Source organism: Typha angustifolia, chromosome 10 (genome assembly GCF_048772165.1).
Source record: "Typha angustifolia cultivar Huaian chromosome 10, ASM4877216v1, whole genome shotgun sequence".
Classification (NCBI taxonomy): domain Eukaryota; kingdom Viridiplantae; phylum Streptophyta; class Magnoliopsida; order Poales; family Typhaceae; genus Typha; species Typha angustifolia.
The window spans coordinates 1,384,823-1,408,283 of NC_133248.1; the positions used below are offsets into that span (position 1 = coordinate 1,384,823).

General features: G+C 35.6%; 2 protein-coding genes across 3 annotated transcripts; one reads left to right on the top strand and one right to left on the bottom strand.

The window, feature by feature from the left end:
* Positions 1–390: 390 nt before the first annotated feature.
* On the bottom strand, positions 391–2,705 carry LOC140768152 (WRKY transcription factor 6-like). Its single transcript, XM_073108306.1, has 6 exons — positions 2,392–2,705; positions 2,194–2,292; positions 1,892–2,053; positions 1,502–1,795; positions 1,305–1,418; positions 391–1,202 (listed from the first exon to the last, which is right to left on the bottom strand). Exons 1-6 carry the CDS (start codon positions 2,623–2,625, stop codon positions 579–581), a joined length of 1,527 nt encoding a protein of 508 aa, XP_072964407.1. The 5' UTR covers positions 2,626–2,705; the 3' UTR covers positions 391–578.
* Positions 2,706–10,914: 8,209 nt separating this feature from the next.
* Positions 10,915–23,074, top strand: LOC140768186 (probable sugar phosphate/phosphate translocator At1g48230). 2 transcript variants are annotated; one of them, XM_073108358.1, is made up of 11 exons: positions 10,915–11,076; positions 11,219–11,317; positions 13,907–14,227; positions 15,408–15,515; positions 18,463–18,494; positions 18,570–18,620; positions 18,947–19,008; positions 19,098–19,359; positions 20,631–20,896; positions 20,972–21,069; positions 22,439–23,074. In XM_073108358.1, exons 3-11 carry the CDS (start codon positions 14,144–14,146, stop codon positions 22,616–22,618), a joined length of 1,143 nt encoding a protein of 380 aa, XP_072964459.1. In that variant the 5' UTR covers positions 10,915–11,076; positions 11,219–11,317; positions 13,907–14,143; the 3' UTR covers positions 22,619–23,074. The 2 variants fall into 2 exon arrangements, with proteins under 2 accessions (XP_072964459.1, XP_072964458.1); XM_073108357.1 differs by having other exon boundaries at positions 11,219–11,313.
* Positions 23,075–23,461: the final 387 nt, after the last annotated feature.

Here is a 23,461-nt window from a genome sequence, read left to right on the forward strand (position 1 = left end):
GATTGGCCCAAATGAATTCTCCTTAGTTTTTGACACCAATCTAGTCTTATATCTGCGATATAAATGGTGGAAAAAAAATATTGTAAAGAGGTGAGGGGGTGATTTGCAAAAAGAAGCGGTCCATCTTTTTCTCGCACTCTTTTTTTTTTATTCCTAATTCCACCGAATCAGCATACCAGTCAAATGACCAACTGCCACGTTATCTCCTCGTCAAGGCGGGCCCCGCAGTGCGGCCCAATGAAAGGATTCGGGGGGGAAAAAAAAAGGCCATTTCCGTGTCAAACCAGCAACCCACGTTGTTCACGTGCATGGCGCTTTCTTTGGCCCCTTCCTCACGACGTTTCTGGATCCAACTCCCGAGAGATCCGCCCATGGAAGCAACTCCAGAAATTAATTATTGTAAATATCTTTTCCCCATCTCCATCTCCATCTCCATCTCCATCTCTTTATATTATTATTTACCGTAAATGATCGATTACACATAAAGATTACCAAAAAGAAGGAAAAAAAATATCTTTGTATATCTTGATATCAGAACAAAAGAAAAAAAGAAAAGAATTTTTGACGCTCTTCAAGAATTAGCAGCCTTTGTTGTTGTTGCTGTTGTTGTTGTCTCCACTGCCATTGGCGTTCCCAGTGCTGCTGCTGTTGTTGGTATTATTATTTCCACCTATAATAGAGGTTATTGCGGTGGCGATAGCGGCCATGAAGTTAGGATCGGCGGTTATCGCCGCGGTGGCGGCGCTGACTGTGTCGGCTAGCGACGCTGGTGCGGCTACCGGCGGCCTGTGGTTGAAGAATTGTGCGGCGTCGGACTCTGGGGACATCTGGAGCCCCGAGAATTTAGACTGGTTGTACATCGCCTGCCCGAAAATCTGGGGCGGGGGGACTTGGAACTGGGAGGCCGGCAGCGGCCTTTGGAACGGGGCCGGGTTGGGGGGTTGGGTGAGGTCCAACGTGACGGTCGGGAACGGCGCCGACGCCGATATCGTAGCCATGCTCGTCGAGCATGGCAGAATAGCCCTCGTCAAGAAGTTGGAGTTCATCATGCCGTCGGCGCTCGGCATCGAGCCCGAGAGGAGCATCGACGCTGCTGCAGATGTCGTCGCCGCCATCGCCATCGCGGCCGGCGGCAATGGATGGTTGTGGTTACCTTCGTATGTTGTTATCAATATAGAACGATCTTCTGCACACCTTTGCACCTATTTTTTTTTTTCAAATCATCATATCATACAATTAATGATCAATAAAATTAACAACACAAGAAAAAAGAGAACAAAATTAATGATCAGAAATCATAATACCTGTTTGCGAACTGGGCATCCAGTAGCCATGGTGCATCGATAGTAAGCACGAGGGCAGGGATTTCCTTTAGCCATCTTTTGCCCATACTTCCTCCATTGGCATCCATCAGTGATCTACAAGAGTTAACAATTGAGTTTGAATCCAATGTAATCGATCAATCGTTGTAATTTCTTTTAGTTAATAAATTAGTTCTTACCATTGGAGCCTCGGACCTGGCACGAACTGATACGCGAGCTTTCCTCATGGTGGCTTCTTGGGCTTGGTCGGGTCCTTTGGGAGTTGAAAATTTAGGCAATGGGTCAGAGGTATCTTCTCTAGTAGTCGTAGTAGTAGTAGTAGCTTTTTCATGATCGAAGGGGACTAGATCTTTGTTAGTGTGCGAGGAGGAGCGGTCGGGGCTGCCGCCTTCCGTCGACGAGTCCGACGGCTCGTCGGCCGGACCCAAGTCCAGGAATTGCCTTGGCGCTGTTGCTCCTTCATTCTTCACAGCCTAGAAATTACAAATTTGTATACAATTATGTGGGTTTTTTTTAACATTGTAATTTCAATCGAGTTATTACATATAATACGAAAGGTTGATAATTACCACATGATCTTGTTGGCTAGCAGTTCTTTGATTCCTTTGCTGCATGAGTGTGATGATATGCATCTCAAGAGCATTGTAGTTGGTGGTCACTTGGCTCAGCATCATTTTTAGCCTCTGGTTCTCATCATTCATACGTCCCACCTCAGCTTGCAACGCTGCTAACTACACAAAAGAACAAAAAAAAAAAAAAGAAGTTACAAACTCTATGTCAACCAATCAAACTAATCAAGAAGAAGAAGAATAATATATATATATATATATATATATATATATATATATAAATATATATATATATGTATTACCTCACTGATGCCTTCTTTGTCTTCTTCGTTCGGCGAGATGCCATCGTCGACCGTCGACTGGTCGCTGCCGGTGTTGGCCGTCAAAAGTTGCAGCCCAGTCTATATATTTATAAATATATAACGTATGTTAGTAATTAATTAATTAAAACAAACAATGAACAACTATGAGGAAAAGTAAGGAGCTGCGGAAGGACTTACATTGATGGTGAGGTCTTCCTTCTTAGGGACCTTGAGATCGGGATCGGAGTCAGCGGCGGGGGCGACGCGGGGCTTCTTGTTCTTGTCGTCGGAGAAGAAGTCCAGCTCGACGGAGTGATCCATGGCGAAGCTGTCTTTGCGCTTGAGGGCGAAGAAGTTAGTAGCAGAGTGAAGGAACAACGAAGTGTCTAACGTAAGCCCACCTCCACCAATACCACCACTAGTTTTGTCCATAAACCTTATGGATGATTAATACTAGAGAAGGGTATGGTGATCGAATAGAAGAAGAGAAGAGAGAGGTCTGAAGTCTTCTAACGCTGAGATGGGTTGGAGAATAAATAGAGAAGAGTTTGAGAAGTTGTGAGGAAAGAGAGAGAGAGAGAGAGAGAGAGCGAGAGAGAGTGACGACAGATGGTGCGTCAAGATGAGGTGCAACCCGAGAAGATTGAGGCGGTTAATTTTGAGAATTGGATTGAAGGAAAAGAAAAAGGAGAGGATGTTCTTTTACATTTATGCCCTTGTAAAATTAATTCTTAATTTACGTAATTAATATAGGAATAATTATACTTAGACTCCTCCGAAGCTATCACCCTTTTGGCACTGTATAAAAAATTGATAATTTACGGTATAATTGTAATTAACCCAATTTTGGGTGTCATTTGGAGTAGTACATAACTCCTAAACCTGGCTAATTACACTCATTTTTTATACTTGAATAGTATAGCCTAAGTCGGTTTAGAAAATTTAATATTTAATTGTAAATCAATTGAGTTGAAAAGAACTAAATTTATAAAATATTATCAAACGACTATAATACTCTTTTACGGTGGATTAAGAAGAATTAAAATAGTAATTAATTGAATTGATGTACTTTCAACGGCAAGATGGTAATTAGATTTTGAAAGAAGAACGAGTTTAAGAGTAAATTATCCTAAACTAATTACCGTTTAGATACTAAACCAACTTGGTGCTCACTAACCCACTTCAAAGTTCCAAATACAAACTCACTTTGTTCTGCAAGTCATAGATAGAGGTTGCTAGTTGCTGCCCAACTTTTTGACAAGCAAACTCGCTTTATTCTGCTAGTCACGTTTGTTTGAATTCGAGACCTACATTTCAAACTCTCTTCAAATCAAATCAAAATAAAAGAAAAGAAAAGAAAAGAAAAACTCTTTTGATTAAGAACATTTCAAATCAGACGACCATCCGTTATTTGGTCGAAACGCAGGGGGTTATTTGCAAAAGAGAAAGTCAAAGGGGGGAGGTGAGAGGACCGGTTGGAGGAATCCGATCCGCCTTACCGCCTGCGATTGGGCCGGCGCGTCGCACGTGGGAGAAAACGTCAACACCTTTGACTTGGCCCCACACGCAACGAGGAATCGGCGCGGAGCAGCGTAAGCAGGTAACGGGACCGCGGGCCAAATGGCAGAGGGTCCGCGGCTTTGACCGGGTGGTGACCGGCAGCAGCAGAGCATCTGTGCTTCGGTAGATAATTATATTCTTAATTTTTATATAATAATTATAGTTTACACCCTATATTTTTACTATTTACAAATTAAACCCTATAATTTAACTAATATATGTAAAAAGATATATATTTGAACTAACATCTAGAGATATTTTATTTTTAAAATGACTAAAATATCATCAGTATGACTTAGTTGAGGATATTTTTATAATTTTTTAATTTAGTAATCTTAACTCAGAGATTCAATTAGAATATTTTTACACGTATTCGCTAAATCATAAAGCTCAATTTACAAATTATAAAAATATAGCGCATAAACCACAATTTATTACATATAAATTTTCCTAAAATAAATAATAATTCAGTTAATTTTTATTATTAGATTAATTTTTATGGCCAACTTTATTGAGGCCGTTCAAGTTGAGGATAAAATATTCTTCTTCATATATAAATATAATAAAGTAAAAATAATCTAAGTGAAACCGCGTAATAATTCATCATAATGGAAGACCATTGGAATTATCGACATTTAATGTTGATGTCATCAAGCCCAGCTTATTCGCTTCATCTTTTAATTTACTTTTAAGCTAAGTTTGTAGAACATCTAAAAGAAAGTTTGAAACTAATTTGATTACAAATACAAGGACTAATTACACCTAAACTCCCTTATTTATTTCTTTCTTTCTTTGTTTGTTTATCTATCTAATATCTTTGACCTCTAAGCTGTATCAAATATGACTATCTTAAATGTTGAAGGATTAGGTGTAAGGAAACTCCTATTAATTAACTGGAGAAGTTGTTCTAATAGGTTAGATATTGTGGTTAAATTGGAGAATAAGCTTCTCTCACAAGGGAATGACTTTGGCATCCAATGTCAAACATTATGAAATATTAGGTCTATGTTTAACAGCCTCATCATGTGATTATATATATTTATATGAAGCAGAGGCTTGTTTCATGCAGCATAAATTGCTGCAAGAGATCATGGCTTAATTGGTGGGTTTTATTAATAATTATATTTATTAAGTGGGCTTGTTAGATTAGTATATGATATTTATTTTCCTAATTAACAAAATATTGTTCCCTTTTCCCCTAAGGAATAACATTTATATTGACAAAAGAATATTAAATAAAGACAAATGAGATTATGTTGAATGATATAAATTTCTATTTAGTAATTTAATTTAAATGATTTTTTTTTCATTTTTTTTTTAAAGAAGGTTTTAATTATAGTGTGGGGAATTCAAAGTGGTGGGCCTCATGGCCACCTTTTGTCCTCTTATTTTCCATCAACTCCTTTGCACGTTAATTAGTTTAAGTCTTTGACACCAACTCTTGAACGCACGAAGACTAAACTAGAGTCTATTCCCAACGACCAAGGTTATTATTATTATTATTAATATTAAACAACAATATGTTACGTAGTAATTAATGCAAGAAGTAGAAGAAACTTCAAAGAAGATTCCATGAGAAGAAAACGAGTACTTGGAGATGGAGATGATATAGACTGAGATATTTTTATTTTATTTTTTGTCACATTAAATTACAACGCGTGGATACAAACTCTTCCAACCAAACACCCAAAGAAAACGAAAGGAAAAATATTATTTGATTCCTTTCCTTTGTTTCACACTCTAAGTTACGTGTTTATTATGGCTTAAAAATAGGGTTTAACTATCATTAGCTAGATTTTAGAGAATATAATGATAATTATTATGATATTAAAAGTAATTAAGTACAAGGTGTAAATATATAACATATGATGTGAAATGAACTATATACCTTCACATGGAGACATGAAGTCTTACAAATTTTCAACATCATTGACATCAGTGGGGCTTTGTATTTATTAAGTTAAAGTTACAAAAAGTATTGTGTATTATTTTATTTTATTTTATTTTTGACATCCTTGGACTTTGGTAGATGAGAATAAATTTAATCCATGGGCCCTCTTCTATTGGCTAGAAAGTGGGAGAAGAGCCAGTGGGCTGCTTAATATTAATTTCCCTCCCACAGAATTAGGCTTCTTAATTACACCCAACTCTTAGGCTACCCCATGGTTTTACCCCCATTAAAGTTTTTCTTCCCACTATCAACTATTAATTATGAGAACTCCTTGATTTATATTATTTAAGATTCTATATTTATAAGAGCATATTTATCTTTTATATTTAAATAGAGAAAAAATAATTAATTTTTTTAAAAAAAATTTAGATGTCAGCATATCAGCGCGAGTTTAATCGAGAAACTCATACCGGGGAGGAGGATGGAAGACTTTTTTGACTGAGTAGTAGTACTCTTCATAGAAGCAAGGGATCAATCATACAACACTCATGAGCTCCTTCCTTCTTTGATGTAAATTAATCACCTAACCCTAAACCCTAAACCCTAACCCTAAGCCCTAACCCCACAGCTTTCAATGCAGTGGGCAGCCACCACAAATACTTCAACCACTTTTCCTCAGAGTCAGGCTGTGAGTTGTTGATGGTGATCAAACGAGAAGAAAAAAAGAGTTTGGAAGTATAGAAACTGACCCATTTCTTCTTATAAGTTCTTTCTTTCTCTCTCTCTCCCTCTCCCCCCACATGCATGAATGCATGCATGCACGCATGTCAACGCATGCAGTGGTAGAGTTGGTCTTAGTCTCGTCCTTTTCATACTTAACACGTTGTTAATTAATTAGCAAAACAATTTGTTACCTTGTTTCCTTCTTCCTAGGGGCTCTCTCTTGGTGAGGAGTCTTTGTTTTGGACTCTCTTTAAAGCCAAACTATGGCCATGCATGCCCTATCTAGAGTCTTGATCTCTTCTCTTATATATATATATATTATATTGGTCATCGTTTCTGTAAAGAATAAATTGATCCACCTTTGAAATCGGCACGTAAGAATCTTCTAAGAAAATGTAAGAAAAAGAAATTATAGCTAGTTTATTGGACCTGTTATTAACGACTTTGATAAAATAAAAAAAAAAAATTTATACCTTATCATATAGATATTTATACTTTGGCATCCTCTCTTGTCACCGCGGATTAATTTTATTATTTATTATTATGTTGACATCTGAACGTAGTAGACTAACTAATGATATAAAATTAGCATTCGTATTAGATCTAATATCCTCGTGGATACACGACTTTGCCGACCAACTCATACAAGGAAAGTTTATATATATATATAATTGCCTCTGAAAATTTTCAAAATATCATACTTACTTTGTGAATTACTTCAATACTATTACATTGACATCCAACATAGTAGAAGTAAAACATACAAATTCAATCTTCTACCAAGATACTATCTATTGGTCATAGAGCAAATGGATGCACAGGCTGCCTATTAAGCCATGCATATAGAAAAATAAAATATTATTATCGTCATACTGACATATGATATTGCAGAAGTAAAATTATATATAAAATCTCAGACTTGGGGGATTAGTGATCTTATAGTAAGAGATTATTCAAATTAAGAAAAATTATACCTATGGGGCCAAAGTTCCACTATGTTGGCAACTGAGTGAGGAAAACTAACAAGTGGTTGATGGCTTTCTATCTCCTTCTATCATCTAAACTACGTATTTTAGTCTAGTAGTAGTCCACATGACTCTTTCCTGGAAGGAAAGCATCTATCAGACTACTCTACAAGTCATCTCATTTAATACACTGTTGAGATATTAACATCCCATTTGGCCCACTTCTTTTATTTAGTATCTTTTAGACCATCCAAGACAACTGGATTGCAACTAGCTAGTTTCTCAAGTTTGGGAGAAGATTTTAGTTAGAAATACATCACTTTCTCTTATCTCTTATCTACATGTCAACTTGGGCTTGCATGCTTTTCTAGTTCAATAGCTGAGGAGTAGCTCAATAAGTTCACTAAGTTGCATGTGAGTTTATTTATGACTCCTTTTTCTTGTAATAGACCATCTAAGTTTTTATGTAAGGATAACTAGATAAAATCTAAAAAAATAAATAAGAGGGTAATTAGCTTTTTAACAATGGACCTACTTTGAATTAACCCTAGTTTAGGGGATGATAGTGGTTGGTGGTAGTGTCCATTTCAATGATTAAGCTCCTTCAAACTATCTGGATTAATGTGACTAATTGCAATATTAGCATCATAGCTCATTCAAGGACAACACCATCACTTTCATTAGATTAATTAGAGCCTTGCTAATAGTCCACAGGGTAATTAGTTTTTGGCATGTACAGTAATATGGATGGTTAGGCTTTAGTTGTTAGTTAATAACATTATAGAAGAGAATTAAAACCATAACTATGCTATTATGTCATCATGCAGTTGAAGTCTTTTATCTTCCTTTTTTTCCACCTTTGAGAAGTCTATAAAGAATGAACTCTTTAGAAGAGGAACTAAATTGAACTCTAGATGCTCTATTGGAAATTCTTCTTTGATTTTATACATTCAATTAGGAAGTGCCAAAAATTTGTATGCTAAAATCTAGAGTTTCAATTTTTATTGCTTTTTCTATTTTTTTTTTTCTATTTTGTGTTTTTCCGAGTTGAAGAACTTTGTGCTTGCCACGTAAATATAAATTAGTTACATATATAATTTTACTCATATTTTATTATTTGATTGTAAAACATAATAATTATTTTGAATATGTTTATATAAGAATTTCTATATAGCTATTAAATTATGAGTAGATATGTTAATTATAATAAAATTTGGCTTAAAATACATGCATAATTTCATCGCAAACCTCTTGGTGTGATAAATCTTTGTGTATAACTTATTATGTGATTTATTTTATATAAAATTTAACTAAAATATATACAAATGAGTGATTAATTGTAAAATACATTTAAGTGAGATCCAATTCGGAAATAAGCATGCTTTGTGTATAAACTAAAAACCATAAGGAATGGAAAATTTTCCATTAAAATTTGTATCTCAAATACTTTTTCTCCTTTGTTTCTTCTTACCAATATTTATCTTGATTAAAGTTATCAAATTCTAATAAAGATCATCAAAACCAATTCATAATCTATAAAGAAAATCTTCTAGAAAATCTGCTACTACTATACCATCTAGTGTGGATAGAGAGCTACCTCATGTGTCGACTTCTCGATTTGAATTTTATTTAAATTTAAATTTTTTATATATAATTCAAAAACTATAAATTTAAGTTTAAATTAAAGCTTTTAGAGAAGACAGCGAGTTCCACTTCACACTAATTTTCTTATTTATCTTTTTAGGTGCCTTGTCGTGATAAACAATCTCATTTGATGACCAAGTTTTGTCTCTTTCGTTCTCTCTTCCTCTTTATAATTCTTTTTAAAATATTTTTTTCCAAACAAAGTTTTGTCAAAAGAAGAGGGGATTTGGGTCCACTCTAAGGCACAATTGGGTCAAGCCCAAATGGACCCACATTTTAACCCGAGTTTGAATTAGTTAGTCACGTCCGTATCGATAATCGTGCTTATCCATCCTTCTAGTATGGCCCCAGGACAAGGACACTTGGTATCACTTTCAACGAGTTTCTATTCTATTCTGGTAGAATAACTTTTGGGGATAAAGTAGTCTGCTTGACTGGATTTATTCTTGAATAATTATTCTCGTGGTGATTAAATTAGCCTTGGGCTAATTGTGGGCTGGATAAGTTGGAATGGGCCTTTTCTGAGAGGAATGGGCCCTTTTTGGCCCGTAAACCTAAGAGCTCATTTTTACGTAATTGCCACTGGAGTTTTCTTTTTTTAAAAAAAAAAATGCTAATTCGATATTAAAAATAATTTTCATCTATTATATGTGACTAGATTAATTGATAAGTAAACGAGAATTTAAGTATTTTCTTATTATTTATCTTTATAACGGTTTTCTTAATAATAGGAGTGTCAACCTCGACCATTTTATTATTATTTTTATCTTTATAAAATAATAGATAGTCACGGGAGAGAAATAAAATATGATTATTTTACTCTTATAATTTAGAAAAATAATTCGTACTTCCGTTTTAATTTTATTTAGTATTATTTAATCTCAACAGTTGGATTATGAAAGAGAAATTAATATTTCTTATTGGATCATTCTCAGAACATCATAATTGCCACTGAAGTTGCTGTCAAAGATATTGGTTCATTAGTTAAATCTAATTAATTATCTTAAAAAACCAAAATTAGCGTTATAAAGAGTAGTTTGCCCTTGTATTGATTGCTTAAAAGGGTTCAAATACTATCTAATGTTATCCAATAGCAGTCCAAGAAAACAAAAATTCTCTTTAAATGCAGGGCAAAAATCATGATAAATACTTTAGTGCAAGAGTATTTTATTTATTTAAATTTATTTATTAATTTTATTGGTAACATGTTAGGAACACTCTACGAATGTATTATTAAAAAACTAGCCATAACGTTATAATTTTAAGAGAGTCATAAGATTTAAGTGGCAATTATGATATTTTCTTTGTTTAGAGAGACAACAAAGAGAGACAGGTAACGGCTTAATAGTCTCCGAATTAAATTGGTGACCTGTGATTATTAAACCTTGGTACACTCATATAATATGAGTCTCTGAACTATTCGGCAATCATCTCCTCTCTCCCACCGCCAATCTCCTCCTTCGCCGGTGTTGTGGTGACTTTTACCATCCTCTCCCTCGTCGAACCTCCCGGGCATGCTATCATCGAATCTTATCCTAAAGACGACCAGATTATTTTTATTCTTAAATAGATATCCATAGTTTCATACAATCTATTTGGAAAATAAAATAAGATAACAATAACAATTAATTCGCTTATTCTCACTATCACACCTTCTGTCATCTCGTTATTGTGCCGTGAGAAAATCCGTGAAAAATATAAATAAAATAAAATAAAAAAGTCACGTGACTTGCGCATGAGAACCTATTTCCACTCTTCGTACAAAAATGTCCTTAAATGTGGGCCTCACTACTCTTGTGCCGGCTGCCGCGTCAGACTAATCGGGGGTACAAGTGTCATTTAATTGCTACCTTCAGTGGCTTATATTATACTGTCGCCTCGATTTCTTTTTATTGCTCCAACGTTTATCTACCTAATTAAATAAATTATTGTTATTATTATTATTATTATTATTATTATTCTCTCCTCTCCTCTATAGTAGAAGAAGAAGCTCTTCGGATCTCTTTCTTGATACCGCGATCGCGATCTCGATCTCGGCTCTCTATCTCCTGCTTGTCGGTGGCTCGAGCCTCGAGAGATCTGAGGAGCCAAGGAAGTCGAGTAATCTCTAAAACCCATGTCTAGTGAAATTTTAGTTTGCTTCCGAATCTGTTGAAGTATTTAGATCTCGACTTTTCTCGTCGACATTGGTGAGCCTTTGCTTGTTCGCCTTCTTGAATCTGATCTGGATTCGAATGCTTAGGTGGGTTTCTCCTCTCCGCTGGGTTCGGAGGTAGATCTTGGAAGGAATCTATAGGGCAGATGTGCTGGATCTGGAAGAGAAGAGAGTTTTGAGCAGTAAGTCCGTTCTTGTTCTGTTGGATTTCGACCTTTGTTTCTGTAATGTTAACTGGATTCGACCAATTTCTTCTCCCATTATCTGATCTGGTTTGAATTTGCGATTGGTATGATGTATCTCTGATCAAATGTTGTGAATCTTTTCATTTGTTCCTGGAATCTTGTTCTTGCGTTGAAAACTGTGACTCGGTATTGGTAATTTGGAAGCTTGATATTACTATCGTGGCCTTTGGGGCATCTGGGTTTGTAAAAATGTAATCTTGGCAATATGTTGGGATCATATGCCATAAAATTGATCCAAAAACAGTCGTTTGAAAGAAGCCAAATCTTGGCAGAGTAATAGTTCTTTGTGGAGAAAATGTGTAGTGTCTGAAATGAAGAGAAATGGAGTAGAATAGAAGAATAAAACAGAATAACATAAAGCTTTTTCCATCTTTTTCTGAAAAGTTGCATGTTTATGGACACCCATTTGTATCGTACACCTTACTAGAGTAAGGGTTAACTGACTTCGTGAAAGGGGAAACTACAATCCCAAATGACCTATATAAAAGGTACTAAGGAGACTGAAACAAGAACAAGTACTGAGTGATTAGTTTACTGATTTCCAAGTATATTGTATACTGTTGAGTCATGGTGATTGGTGAGTAACTGAGTATGCTAACTCATTATAGTATAAGTTCCACTATCGGCATGTACATGATAATGATACATATACTTGACACTGCATACAGGTCAATAGCGGTTCTTCTATAGGACCCTATTATGTTGCACATTTGCGCATCATATATTAAATAGCTGATGCGCCTCTCTGAAATATGAGGGCCATAAATGACAAGAACAAAGTGTAAAACTACGACTAACATAGTGCTTGAGAGCTAAATATTGATGATTTGCCATTGTAAATATATCACTAGAAAAATGAGCTTAACAAGTTAAGGTTTAAGAAGAAGATAAAAGAACAACGTCTTAGCTGTCCTAGTTGGTATCACATGAAGATGGAGGTTTTAGATGCTTACTAGAAGATCCACCTAATTTTCTCTATAGGATTTGATTGATAGTGGTAAATGTTTACTTTTCTGGAGGTGGGTAGAAGGAACTTTGGTGGCGAATTGCCAAAATGATGAACTGTTAGATCTTTATTAAGATCGCTTGGACATGATAAGCGTTGTAGGTTAAGGCTTGTATGTTGGTTGGATCGTAGTCATGCTTGATTTATATATCATTGTTGCCCAGATATATTGCATTATGTTTACACTAATTTATGAAGAGCTGAAATATATGTTGCACGAAATATAAATAATTAAATATATCAACAAAATAGCTTTGTTGATGGAACCTTAGCCATAACAAAGTCAAATAAATCTTCCATTACTTTTGTCATAAATAAGTTGTCTATCTCGGATCCAGGCTGTTTCATATCAACTATTGAAGTTTTCCGCAGCTTACTTACTCCAAATTCTAGGTTTTATATTAGAGTAACAATTTTTTCCCCTATGTTTGAGATAAGGATATCCTGTATCCTGGTACTTACTCATAAAAAGATAGCTGCACACTAGTGATTTACAATGAATGCATAAATGTTACAATGAATATCGATGGTTTGGATCTTCACTTTAAATTTATTCTTTTGTTAGATGGAAAATATTTCGGTATGTTTTGAGATAAGTGAGACTAACTAGTAAGTTTTTGTATGCTTAAAGAACATCTAAGTATATGGAAACTGATACATAACAAACTTTAGTGAAACCAATGCTTATGAATATACTTTCACAAATTTGAAGAATTAGGTAAACCTCTTTCTAATCATCAATTCATCACTTCTTTGACACAACGATAAATGCTTAATAGGAAAACAACTTTCTAATCATCAGCTTATGACTTCTCTGGGACAGTATTTAAATGATTAGTGAGGACATTGAATGCTTTTAATCAATTTCATCTACACTCTACATTTTCTGATTGTCAAGGAAAACTAGCAAGCTTACAGTTATTTTTAAGCTGATTGAGGAAACAATAAAAGTATTGGATAGGCATCTCTCTGCTTTCTCCCTCCATCATCTCGATGATCTTAATGAACAATGGGGCACGACACTTCTGAGGATCCATGATGTTGGAATCATTAATTTAGTTGCATTAGTATCAGCTTGAAGGACGTGAGCATTAATTACCATGTTAAGCTTCAAGAGAAATCATGTTTGAGATTTGTTGCAGTTTACATTTGTCATGAAAAGAAATTGCACTTGACATTTGAACAGTGCAAAATTTCACAAGATTGAGTAATACAATCTTCATGAATGATTTTCAAGCACTGATCTCTCTAGTCCCAGCAGATTTTTCTAAGTTACTAGGACATCAGGATTGTTTCTTATCAATACTATCACTCTCTCTCTCTCTCCTCTATAAACTCTTTTTTCCTTTTCTTTTCATCCTATTTTTCTCTTCCTGTTCACTATTATTTTCTATTACATATGGATCCTTTATACTATTATTTTGACTCTACGAATAATCCATTTCTCTTTTGCTATCTATTCCTGTTTCTCATTTTAGTAAGCATTGTTCAGTCAATTCATATTGCTTTTCTCTTTCTTTGCAGGTGCAGCTTTCTGGACTTTGGTGGTATTACTAGGATACTTTCTAGAATTGCTTTGAGTTGTATTGGATGTTGAGACTTGCAAGTAGACAGGACAAATTTGTTTCCTTTGCAGAAAGAAAATTTTTGCTACCTTAACAGTTCTGGCATAACTGCTGGCTTCAATCTTTCAGATGCCAACTTGTTATGTCTAAATAGTTTCAGAGAAAACAAAGTAGATACAATAACAAAGCAGGCAAGATGATCAGCAGACAGCTTTTGCTAACTTACCTTTACCTGCTTGTTTACATTTGTCTCTCATCAGGAGTCATTCTGTATAACAAGGTAATGCTCTTTAATACTATCTGTAATGCTTAACTGTTTGCTCTTGCTACTTAAGATTTTCCCGACACCAGGGTCTATTGGTATTATACCACCATCAGCCACTAGTTGAATGCTGGGTTCTCTATCTTAAAGTGAGAATTGGCCTGCATTTTTGGTGAACTTTTATAGATAGGGATGTATACAATGATCAGGCATGTTGACTTTGTTATCTCAATATGCCTATTTTGATTGTTTATTTGTTGGACTTATATCTTGTACACCTTATTTCTAGATGATCTCAAGCTTTGGAAAGAATTATATTGCTGCCATTCTTTCTTTTATCAGAAAATAACAGTTGTCTAAAGGAAGTCAGGTTGAATTCAGTCCTAGAGATAATCACATTCTTGAATAAAGTGTTTGACTTAGCAAATAAATTATTTTGGTTTTTTACATATGGTATAATCAGTGAATAATGAGGGACTTAATGCTGAGTCTAGCAAGTTCTCTAACTACTTAATCCCCTAAACTAGGATCAGACATGAGATTTGAAAGAAAGCTTATGGAAGCACGTAGAATTTCCATATTTGAAGGCACGCGTGAGAATTCATTTAGTGCATTACTTTCAATGAGTAAATGCCATGTCTCCTACTTTGAGTTAGTTCTTGGAAGAAAGGAAATGCCACATGTCCCACTTTGAGTTAGTTATAGGAAGTTAGGAAAGCTAATTGTATCAATTACCTATTAATTAGAACATGTGATATTCTCTTGTTGAGAGAGATGATCTAAATGCACTCCTTGTAATAAATGTTTTATTCCTCATATTTATCTGTTTGTAAGAGCTTCTCGGCTTCTAGTTTGCTCCGTAGTCTGTACCAAACCTTCTACTTGATTTGGAAAGTTCCACAATGGAGTATTGATGTTTGGCGTTAATTATATAACAAGATAGATAATCTTTAAGAAGCCGTCATGGATTATTCTTTAACATTATGTTAATATTTTGATACGCAAAGTTGCTAAAATTATTTTTAGATTTGTAATGGTGCTGATTCCAAGTCTTTTACTATCTGCATGATATATCCTGGAACATGTATAGTAGAAACTGTTGAAACTCTAAAACCTCTAAAATTATATAACTATAACAACTAAAAGTATGGATATATAAGATTAGAATCTTACTAGGTTGCTCCTTGTCCATTTGCAGTGGGTACTATCACCAAAGTACTTCAAGTTTCCGTTTCCTATTACTCTTACTATGATTCATATGGGATTTTCTGGTGCTGTAGCATTCTGTCTTGTTCGTGTCTTTAAGGTATGCTTCTACTACTAGTTTGCATTTCGCTTTTTGCCTCTGTTTATGCTTTGCTCTTTCTTCTGGAATTATTCATTTGTTAGTTCTCCCAGTGGGACATCATTCCAGTTATGCAAAAAGTTGTAGTATAGTATTACTTCATATATCTGTCAACAATTTGAAACCCCATATCTTTTCTTATTTCATTGAATATCTTATAGACAATACCTCTCTGTCTACCATCTGAGAAGACCAAATGCTATTGACCATGGTAAGACTTAAGATTGCACCTCTATAACTCACTTTAATGTTGGTTAGAACATTGGGGATAGGGTTAAAGAACCAAGTCAAATGGGCCTTTTGATGTAAGAACCTAGAAGATAGAAATAGGAGGTTGACATGGGGTGGCTACAGATTTCTAAAGACTTGATGTTGTGGGAAAACTCTGAAAGTTGCATTATTTCACTTAGCTTCCTTTTACTAGCTTTCCCAATAAACCTTTTTTCCTTTGAGGTGATAAAGCAATGGTTCTTCTGTTCTTGGAGAACTATTATGAAACGATCTCCTTTTAGAGGGCCTTGTCAAATATGTTATTATTGTAAATGTTGTTGAACATCCTTTCAGAGGGATATTTCTATCATAATCTTTTTTAAGCCCTTGAGAAGTCATATTCATGCCATTGAACCTCAAATGATGTCCAAATTATGGATGGTCGTGCCATAGGCACGGACCATGTCGACCATCGGCCTTGCCGCAAGAGAGGGAAAGAAAAAAGATAAGAGAATACTCATCTTCACCCTTCATCGCTCGCTGTCATCGCTTGCCGTTCGTCGCTTGCCATCATCGGTTGTCGTTCGTCGCTCGCCGTCGTCGCTCTTCGAGTCGCCGTCACTGCTCGCCACCGCCTGAGCTCACGCCGCTTGCACCCCCATCGGGTGCCCTAGCTCGAGGAGGAAAAAAGGGCGAGAGATCAGGTCGATTGATTAAAAACTTAAGTTACAGTGACGACGAGTGGCAATGGCATACTTGACGATGAGCTTGATGGCAAGCGACGAAGTTGCTAGGAGTGGTGCTGTGCATCACCCCTCGTGCCAGGTGTCGGTCAGCACGGCCATCACTGGTCCAAATATACAAGCTTCCATGCGTAGGGCAACTTCAGAAATAGAAGTTAATTGTTCTCTTCTGATCAATCTATTGCCTCATGAGAAATTTTTGTTAACTTATTCACAAATTGCAAAACCATAACTTATAGACCTTTAGCTGTATTACCTTCATAAAAGATTTTACCATACCTCTCTATATCTTCTGTTCAATAACTCTATAACTTTAGGCTATCCATTCTTATTCTTAACCCATGTCCAAACTCCAAAACACTTGCATTATTTAAGTCTTATTGGTATCATGGGTTGCACATGCACAAGAGAGTATGAGCATCTTTCGAAGATTTTCACATCTCCCATAATTGGAGCAACCTGTTGGTTCGCCAAACCCAACTACCTTGATCGGGATGGGCAAAAACCCTTCTTGACACTGCATCTAACCAAAAAGCACTTAAAGCCCGCTCAAACACCTGACTCGCTGCAGCAAACACCTGCACTTGACTCACTTCAGTCCAACCTATTCTTGAAATACATAACTTGCACACACTCCCTTTTGAATTGGTTGGGTGCAATGGTAGTGGCATAGTGCTTGCACAATGGGAGAATGAGGTCCGAGGGGGCGAGGGATCGTGGTGTCTTTTTACGGGATTGCAGGTCTATTCATCAGCTCCGCTAGGCTTTTTCCCTTCTTGACTAGATGAAGGAAATATTCATCATCTAATCCCAAGGTGGTACATGTTAAAAGCTGTCGGCCTTTGGGCCAAAGCCACTTCTAGCAGTAGGTTCCTCGATTATATGACCTCGTGTCCGTTGCTTATGTATCCTATAAAAGCTGTCGGCCTTTGGGCCAAAGCCACTTCCAGCAGTAGGTTCCTCGATTGTATGACCCCGTGCCTGTTGCTTGATTGAGATCCCACCTCGAGCCCGGATACCTTCACTCTCCACAGAAAGAACTTTTTCAGAGCAACCATTCATTCATTTGAATCTTAAGCAACTTCAATTTCTTTGGTAAAACCTTCTAGATAAAGGTTGGCCTCCTAGATCTAACCAACGGGATAATTATGGGAAATCTATGTCAAAGCCTTTAACCAATTGAAAACCTTTTGGTTGTCTCATCAATAAGATGCCTAAATGTCGTGGTTACAAAGTTAAAGAAGATTGATATAATGATGTGGAAATTCCTAGTTGTATTCTTTAGCATACTCGCATCACTCATTTTTTTGCAGGCGTACATTTTGGATCCAAACTTATACAAAGTTATGCTTTTATTTTTCCATGGGCTGTGTGAGACTAGAGCCTGGAACTAGTTGGGTGTAATAGATAGTTTTCCCTAATTGCAGTAGAAGAAATATATCCCTCTGCAAAATGTGCTTGTGGTTTTCATTACACGACTTTCGCTACGTATACTCATCATATTTACATTCCAAGATAATATTGGCTACTTAGTTTATGAACCACTACATATGTTTATGAATTGTATTTCTCTCTTGATCATTTATAAATCATCTCTATTCTCTTTTTGGGTTTGATGACCAAATTCTCCTAAGTCATACTTGAAATACATAGATCTTAGTGTTCACTAAGATCAGAATGATAAAATTACATGTATTTCTAGGATATAATTGGTTAATAATTTCATCTTTTCCACTTAAGCTATAAGGTGAAGTTCATAGTTTTGATCAGGTAATAACATAAATGGAGAATCGTTATTAATGTTGTCATTCAACTAGGATGTATAACTGTTGGTGTACAGATAATCTTGTGCATAAACAATATCTACTTTTTTTAATTTCCTTTTAGATTTCATTTGTGGAGATGCATTTCCTTGCTTTTGAGAACTTAACTTGTTTGATGGTGTGACCATACAGGTTGTTGCACCTGTCAAGATGACTTTTCAAATGTAAGAGCTATTATTCTGTTTTCTTTGCTAAGAACCATTCAAACCTTAGTTACTAGTATGATGTCTTTCTTGCAGATATGCAACGTGTGTCATTCCCATCAGTGCCTTCTTTGCATCGAGTCTTTGGTAAGCTGAACAATGCCACATTGTTTTTTCCCCTAGCCAAAACAGTGGTTGTTGGCTTGTTGTTTTCCTTCGCGTTTTCTCCTTGGTAATTCCAATTGGCATTTATATGTATGGACATGATGTAATAGCAAAATGCATCTGCCATCATATATGTTTATTTAATTTTGCTCATACTTTTATCATCTGATGCTTCTCTAGTTCCTTTCTTTACACATAGTTAAAGCACATGCATTTTATGACTATTTATAATGTTTAATATAGCTGTTTTATGACACAGAAAAATTATACTCTTTGGATTAATGGGTGATATTATTCCTATTTTACAGGTTTGGCAACACAGCTTACTTGCATATTTCAGTTGCTTTTATTCAGATGCTTAAGGCCTTAAGTGAGTCATCCTGTACATGCATCTCCATTATTTCAATGCAAATATTTTGAAAGGTACTGATCTAGAATTGAGAAATATTTTTATTGCAGTGCCTGTGGCAACATTCTTTGTTGCTGTTATATGTGACACGGACAAATTAAGATGGGACGTTTTCTCGAACATGTTGCTGGTCAGTGTTGGGGTCGTGATTTCGTCATATGGGGAAATTCATTTTAATGTGATTGGAACAGTTTACCAAGTTACTGGTATATTTGCAGAAGCTTTAAGACTGGTTTTAACTCAAGTCCTCCTCCAGAAGAAGGGCTTGACTCTAAATCCTGTTACAAGTTTATATTACATAGCACCATGCAGGTATCATATACACTTTTCTGTAGCAATATGTGTTCGACAGGGGAAGGAAGTATATCAACAGTAACCTACCTGAAAGATTCTTATTTAGTTTTCCATTAAAACATTAAGTATGAGAAGGTGCTTTAGGTGTCATTACACTTTTCAGATAATTGCATAGTTTATTGGAGAAAATGCTGAAGGTGTTATTAATGATATGCTGCATTTATTTTTTTAAATGAGTGCTTATATTTTTGCAGTTGAATTTTAAAGAGGGCTCCTTTCATGATTTGTTGCTTACTTTATTCTCTCATCTTAGTTGCTACCCTTTTCTCTCTTTGCAAAATTGATCTAGTGTGGATGCTAAAGAAAGAATCTTTGAAATTTTGTACTTAATTTGATCATTCAGAGTAATTTGCTCTATAGTTAGATATGTTTCAAACTTCTAGGATGATTGTCTTACCACCTTATGGACGGAAAATGATGGAGAGCCCTTTGTTTGTAAGAAAAATCTCTTGCTTATGGGGTGAGATTTTTTTAAGTTCAAAGAACTATGTTTTTGAAAAGATCATGGTTGTTATGTGAGATATTTCTACAATTCCGTTAAGCTTTGGTTTATAAATTCTCAATAGACTCAGTTTAGTATCTAGACATTCATCCTTCAAACCAGTGTGGTGAGGACACTACTTTTCGTCACGTTTATTCTCGTAGGCACAAAAGGGCTGCACCCGTGGCCCTTTAGCTTAACGAGGGTTGTGACTAGTCACCTTCTAAGACTACTTTTCGTCTTTTTGTTTTTTACTTTATTTTGCCTATATAAAGACTTGTAATCATCTTTTATTAATTAATGAACATTTTGAAAGTTTTCACATATTGAGTGTTTGTTGGTGGATTTCAATATCGGTGGATTCCGACATTTCGTTGGTGGATTCCCGGGTTTGATTATTTTTCCTACTTCTTTTTCTCAAATCTGCAATCAAGACGTTGTCCTACATCACAGTGAATAGGAGCAATACTATTATTATGCACTAGGCATAAGGCCCTTTTTTTAGATCGTACATCCTAGCACTCTGTTCCAATTTTCCTACATTTTTCTTGTAGGAAAGTTTGCTTGCATCTTCATGTTTTCGTGCTTGTAAAAGGTAGTCCATTGGTTTGTAGCTGTTACAAGACTTGAATCAAGAGTCTTTCTTTTTCCACAGCTTATATTTGTTTTCCCATTTTATGGGACATTGTACGATTTCTCTCTCTTTATTTTTTCCTTTGGTTACATGATGCCCTTAATTTTTATGCAGCTTCCTCTTTCTATTTGTACCTTGGTATGTATTGGAAAAACCTGGGATGGAGATTTCGCAGATTCAGTTCAACTTCTGGATTTTTTTCTCAAATGCACTTTGTGCGTTAGCCTTGAACTTCTCTATATTTCTAGTAATTGGTAGAACAGGGGCTGTCACTATTCGTGTTGCTGGAGTTTTGAAGGACTGGATACTGATTGCTCTTTCAACTATTATCTTTCCTGAGTCTACTATTACCGGCCTTAATATAATAGGCTATGGAATTGGTAATTCTTTGCAAATCTTGTTTTGGAACTAAACTTTCTGGTTGAGCTCTCCACTTATTCTATGCTTTCTTCCAGCTCTCTGTGGTGTTGTCATGTATAACTACTTGAAGATTAAGGATGTCCGAGCATCAAATCAGCTTCCTATGGAGAGCATCCCTGATAGAGGCACAAAGGTAAAAAAAATGCAGCATCCCCATACTACCAGTTAAATTTAGATAAAAAAGTTATCTTTTAATTACTGTTTGGACTGCTATTTTTTTAAGTGTATTCTGCTTTGTTTCATGACTCTCATTTATTTCTTTACCCATCGTGCAAACATCATAGGAAGTATTAAATGCAGCCTCACAAAAATAGCCTTTTTCTTTTTCAGTGGATGGAATGATCTGAGAGAGTGAAATGTATTGTCATAGATTGATTTGAATACTTGTAATTAGTTCTACCTTTGAAGCACAATAATAATTTATTTTCATCAAACCAGACAATTAATAGGATTTGTTAATGTTTTTAATTTTCTTTATTTCCAACTGTAGTAGTTTGATTTTCCAAATATATTTTAGTTCGAGTTGGCAAAATGTTCTTTTGGGCATCCTTCATTAAGCTGAATATTCATTCTGAGCCTCTTTATCTTGCATTTTGGCTGTGGGATACTACAAAATTTGATGACTACTAACCTCACCAGACATATGGCCGTGCTCACCCATTGATTTGCCCCTATAAGTGAGTTAGTAGGACTTTTTTGAAAGGTTATTCAATAACACATCCCTACGAGTCACCGGCATATGTCGGATGAGTGGTATGTTCAACTCGTACCTGTACATTAAGCCCTTAGAATCTATCATTCACTCTTTGTGCACTGTTTGCTACTTGAATGTATTTAAGTTCCATAATTTTCTTGTTAAGTGATCTCTTAGACAATACAGGAATGGCACTATTTGAGATGTTTGCTGCAAGGATGTTATGCTCAGTATCTCAGCCTTAATATCTTTTTCTTCCATTAGAGCTCCAACTTGTTTATTTTATTCTCTCTATAATCAGTTAACTTTTCCTCATCTCTCTTCAGAAGGGTCGGGTCCAATGTCATTAATTTTCTATATTTTCTTCTACAAATCAATCTATATTAGTTGCTATTGTTCCTACATACTTCTATCTGAGATGTCCCTTTATTGCAACTAGGAACTAGGAAGAAACTGTTTATCTTCCATTGTGCAAAATTTTGTTATTGCACATGAAATTAATGGCTCAAGTGTGCAATGGTAAATAAGAAATGAAGACAATTATTTATGGAATTGTATACCATAATGGAATTGGTAATTTCAGTTTTTCAAGTCAGAACCCTATTTTTTTTCACGTGAGGGTCTTGACTTTGGTGTTGCACCTTTCTAATGTCTTTTATTTCACAATATATGTGCTATGCACAATTTAAAATTTTATCTTCCTTTTCTGAGCATACTTGTAATCAGTTCTTATTAAGGGTAACAATAAGTGTTCTGTTACCACATATTTGGATTGTGGTTATTGACTCTGGATTGTCAACTATGGCAGGATAAGCTAGACAAAAAGTCATCAGATATAATGTATAAAGATGGCAATATTGTGGGGAACAATTTTGGAGGTAATTCTGCCCCAGATTCAATATTGGTGGATGAGGAAGCACCCCTTCTTCCTTCGTCGAGGTTGTCCTACATTGGTCGGAGCCAAATCAGCAGCCACTCTTCTAGATGATACGTCATGGCCAGTTTTTTTTTTCTCCCCTGAGGATAAGGAGCCGTCATCAGGTAACCGATTTTTTTGGCAGAGATATCATTCGAGGATGGTCCATATTGCATCCTGGACCTGATGGTATACCTCAACAAATCTTCAAAAGAACTATGGTTCTCTTGCAAACCCATTTTTGGTCCTTTTACTTTCCCTGCCCATTCGCTGTGTGTTTGCATCGATGTGATTTTAGAGGATTGTATCTCCTGGACAGCTTGGGTCAGTATCAGCTCAAAAGTGGGTTAAATTTAAAAAAGGGTTACATACCCTCATCTTTTAATCAAGTGCTAACACTAACCCATTAGGTGTTACGCAAGAGGGTGGTGATGTGTTTCACTTTGTCACTTCCAAGTTACACTAATATGTGTAAGCTTATTGCATTACTACAATTGTTCTCTTTTTCCCCAAGCAGTAGTGACTGAAGCAAGATTGCTCAGAAAGTCTTTGATTGCTCTACTTCTTTCTGTTCAACTGCAACCTTTTCATGCCATTAATTTTGCCTGTTTAAGAGTTTTCCTAAACATAGAAAGGATCAGCTGCTCAAATCTGGAGCTCTTAATTTTTCTTGCAACAAAGTGTTGGCAGTAATGCTTCTGACAAAGAGCATATTTCCCAAAGTGCATTATTCTCCAGTTACATGAAATGATCAAAAGCTTTGAGTGGAGAAAAGGAATCAGTGTAGTTAATTTTTACATACATTGCTTATGTTACGCTATATATCAAACCAGTCTTAGATGTCAAGACAAGAGACTGCTACGCAATTATCCAGTGAGTGAAGAGGATCAACTACAGGAAATCTAATGGCCATCC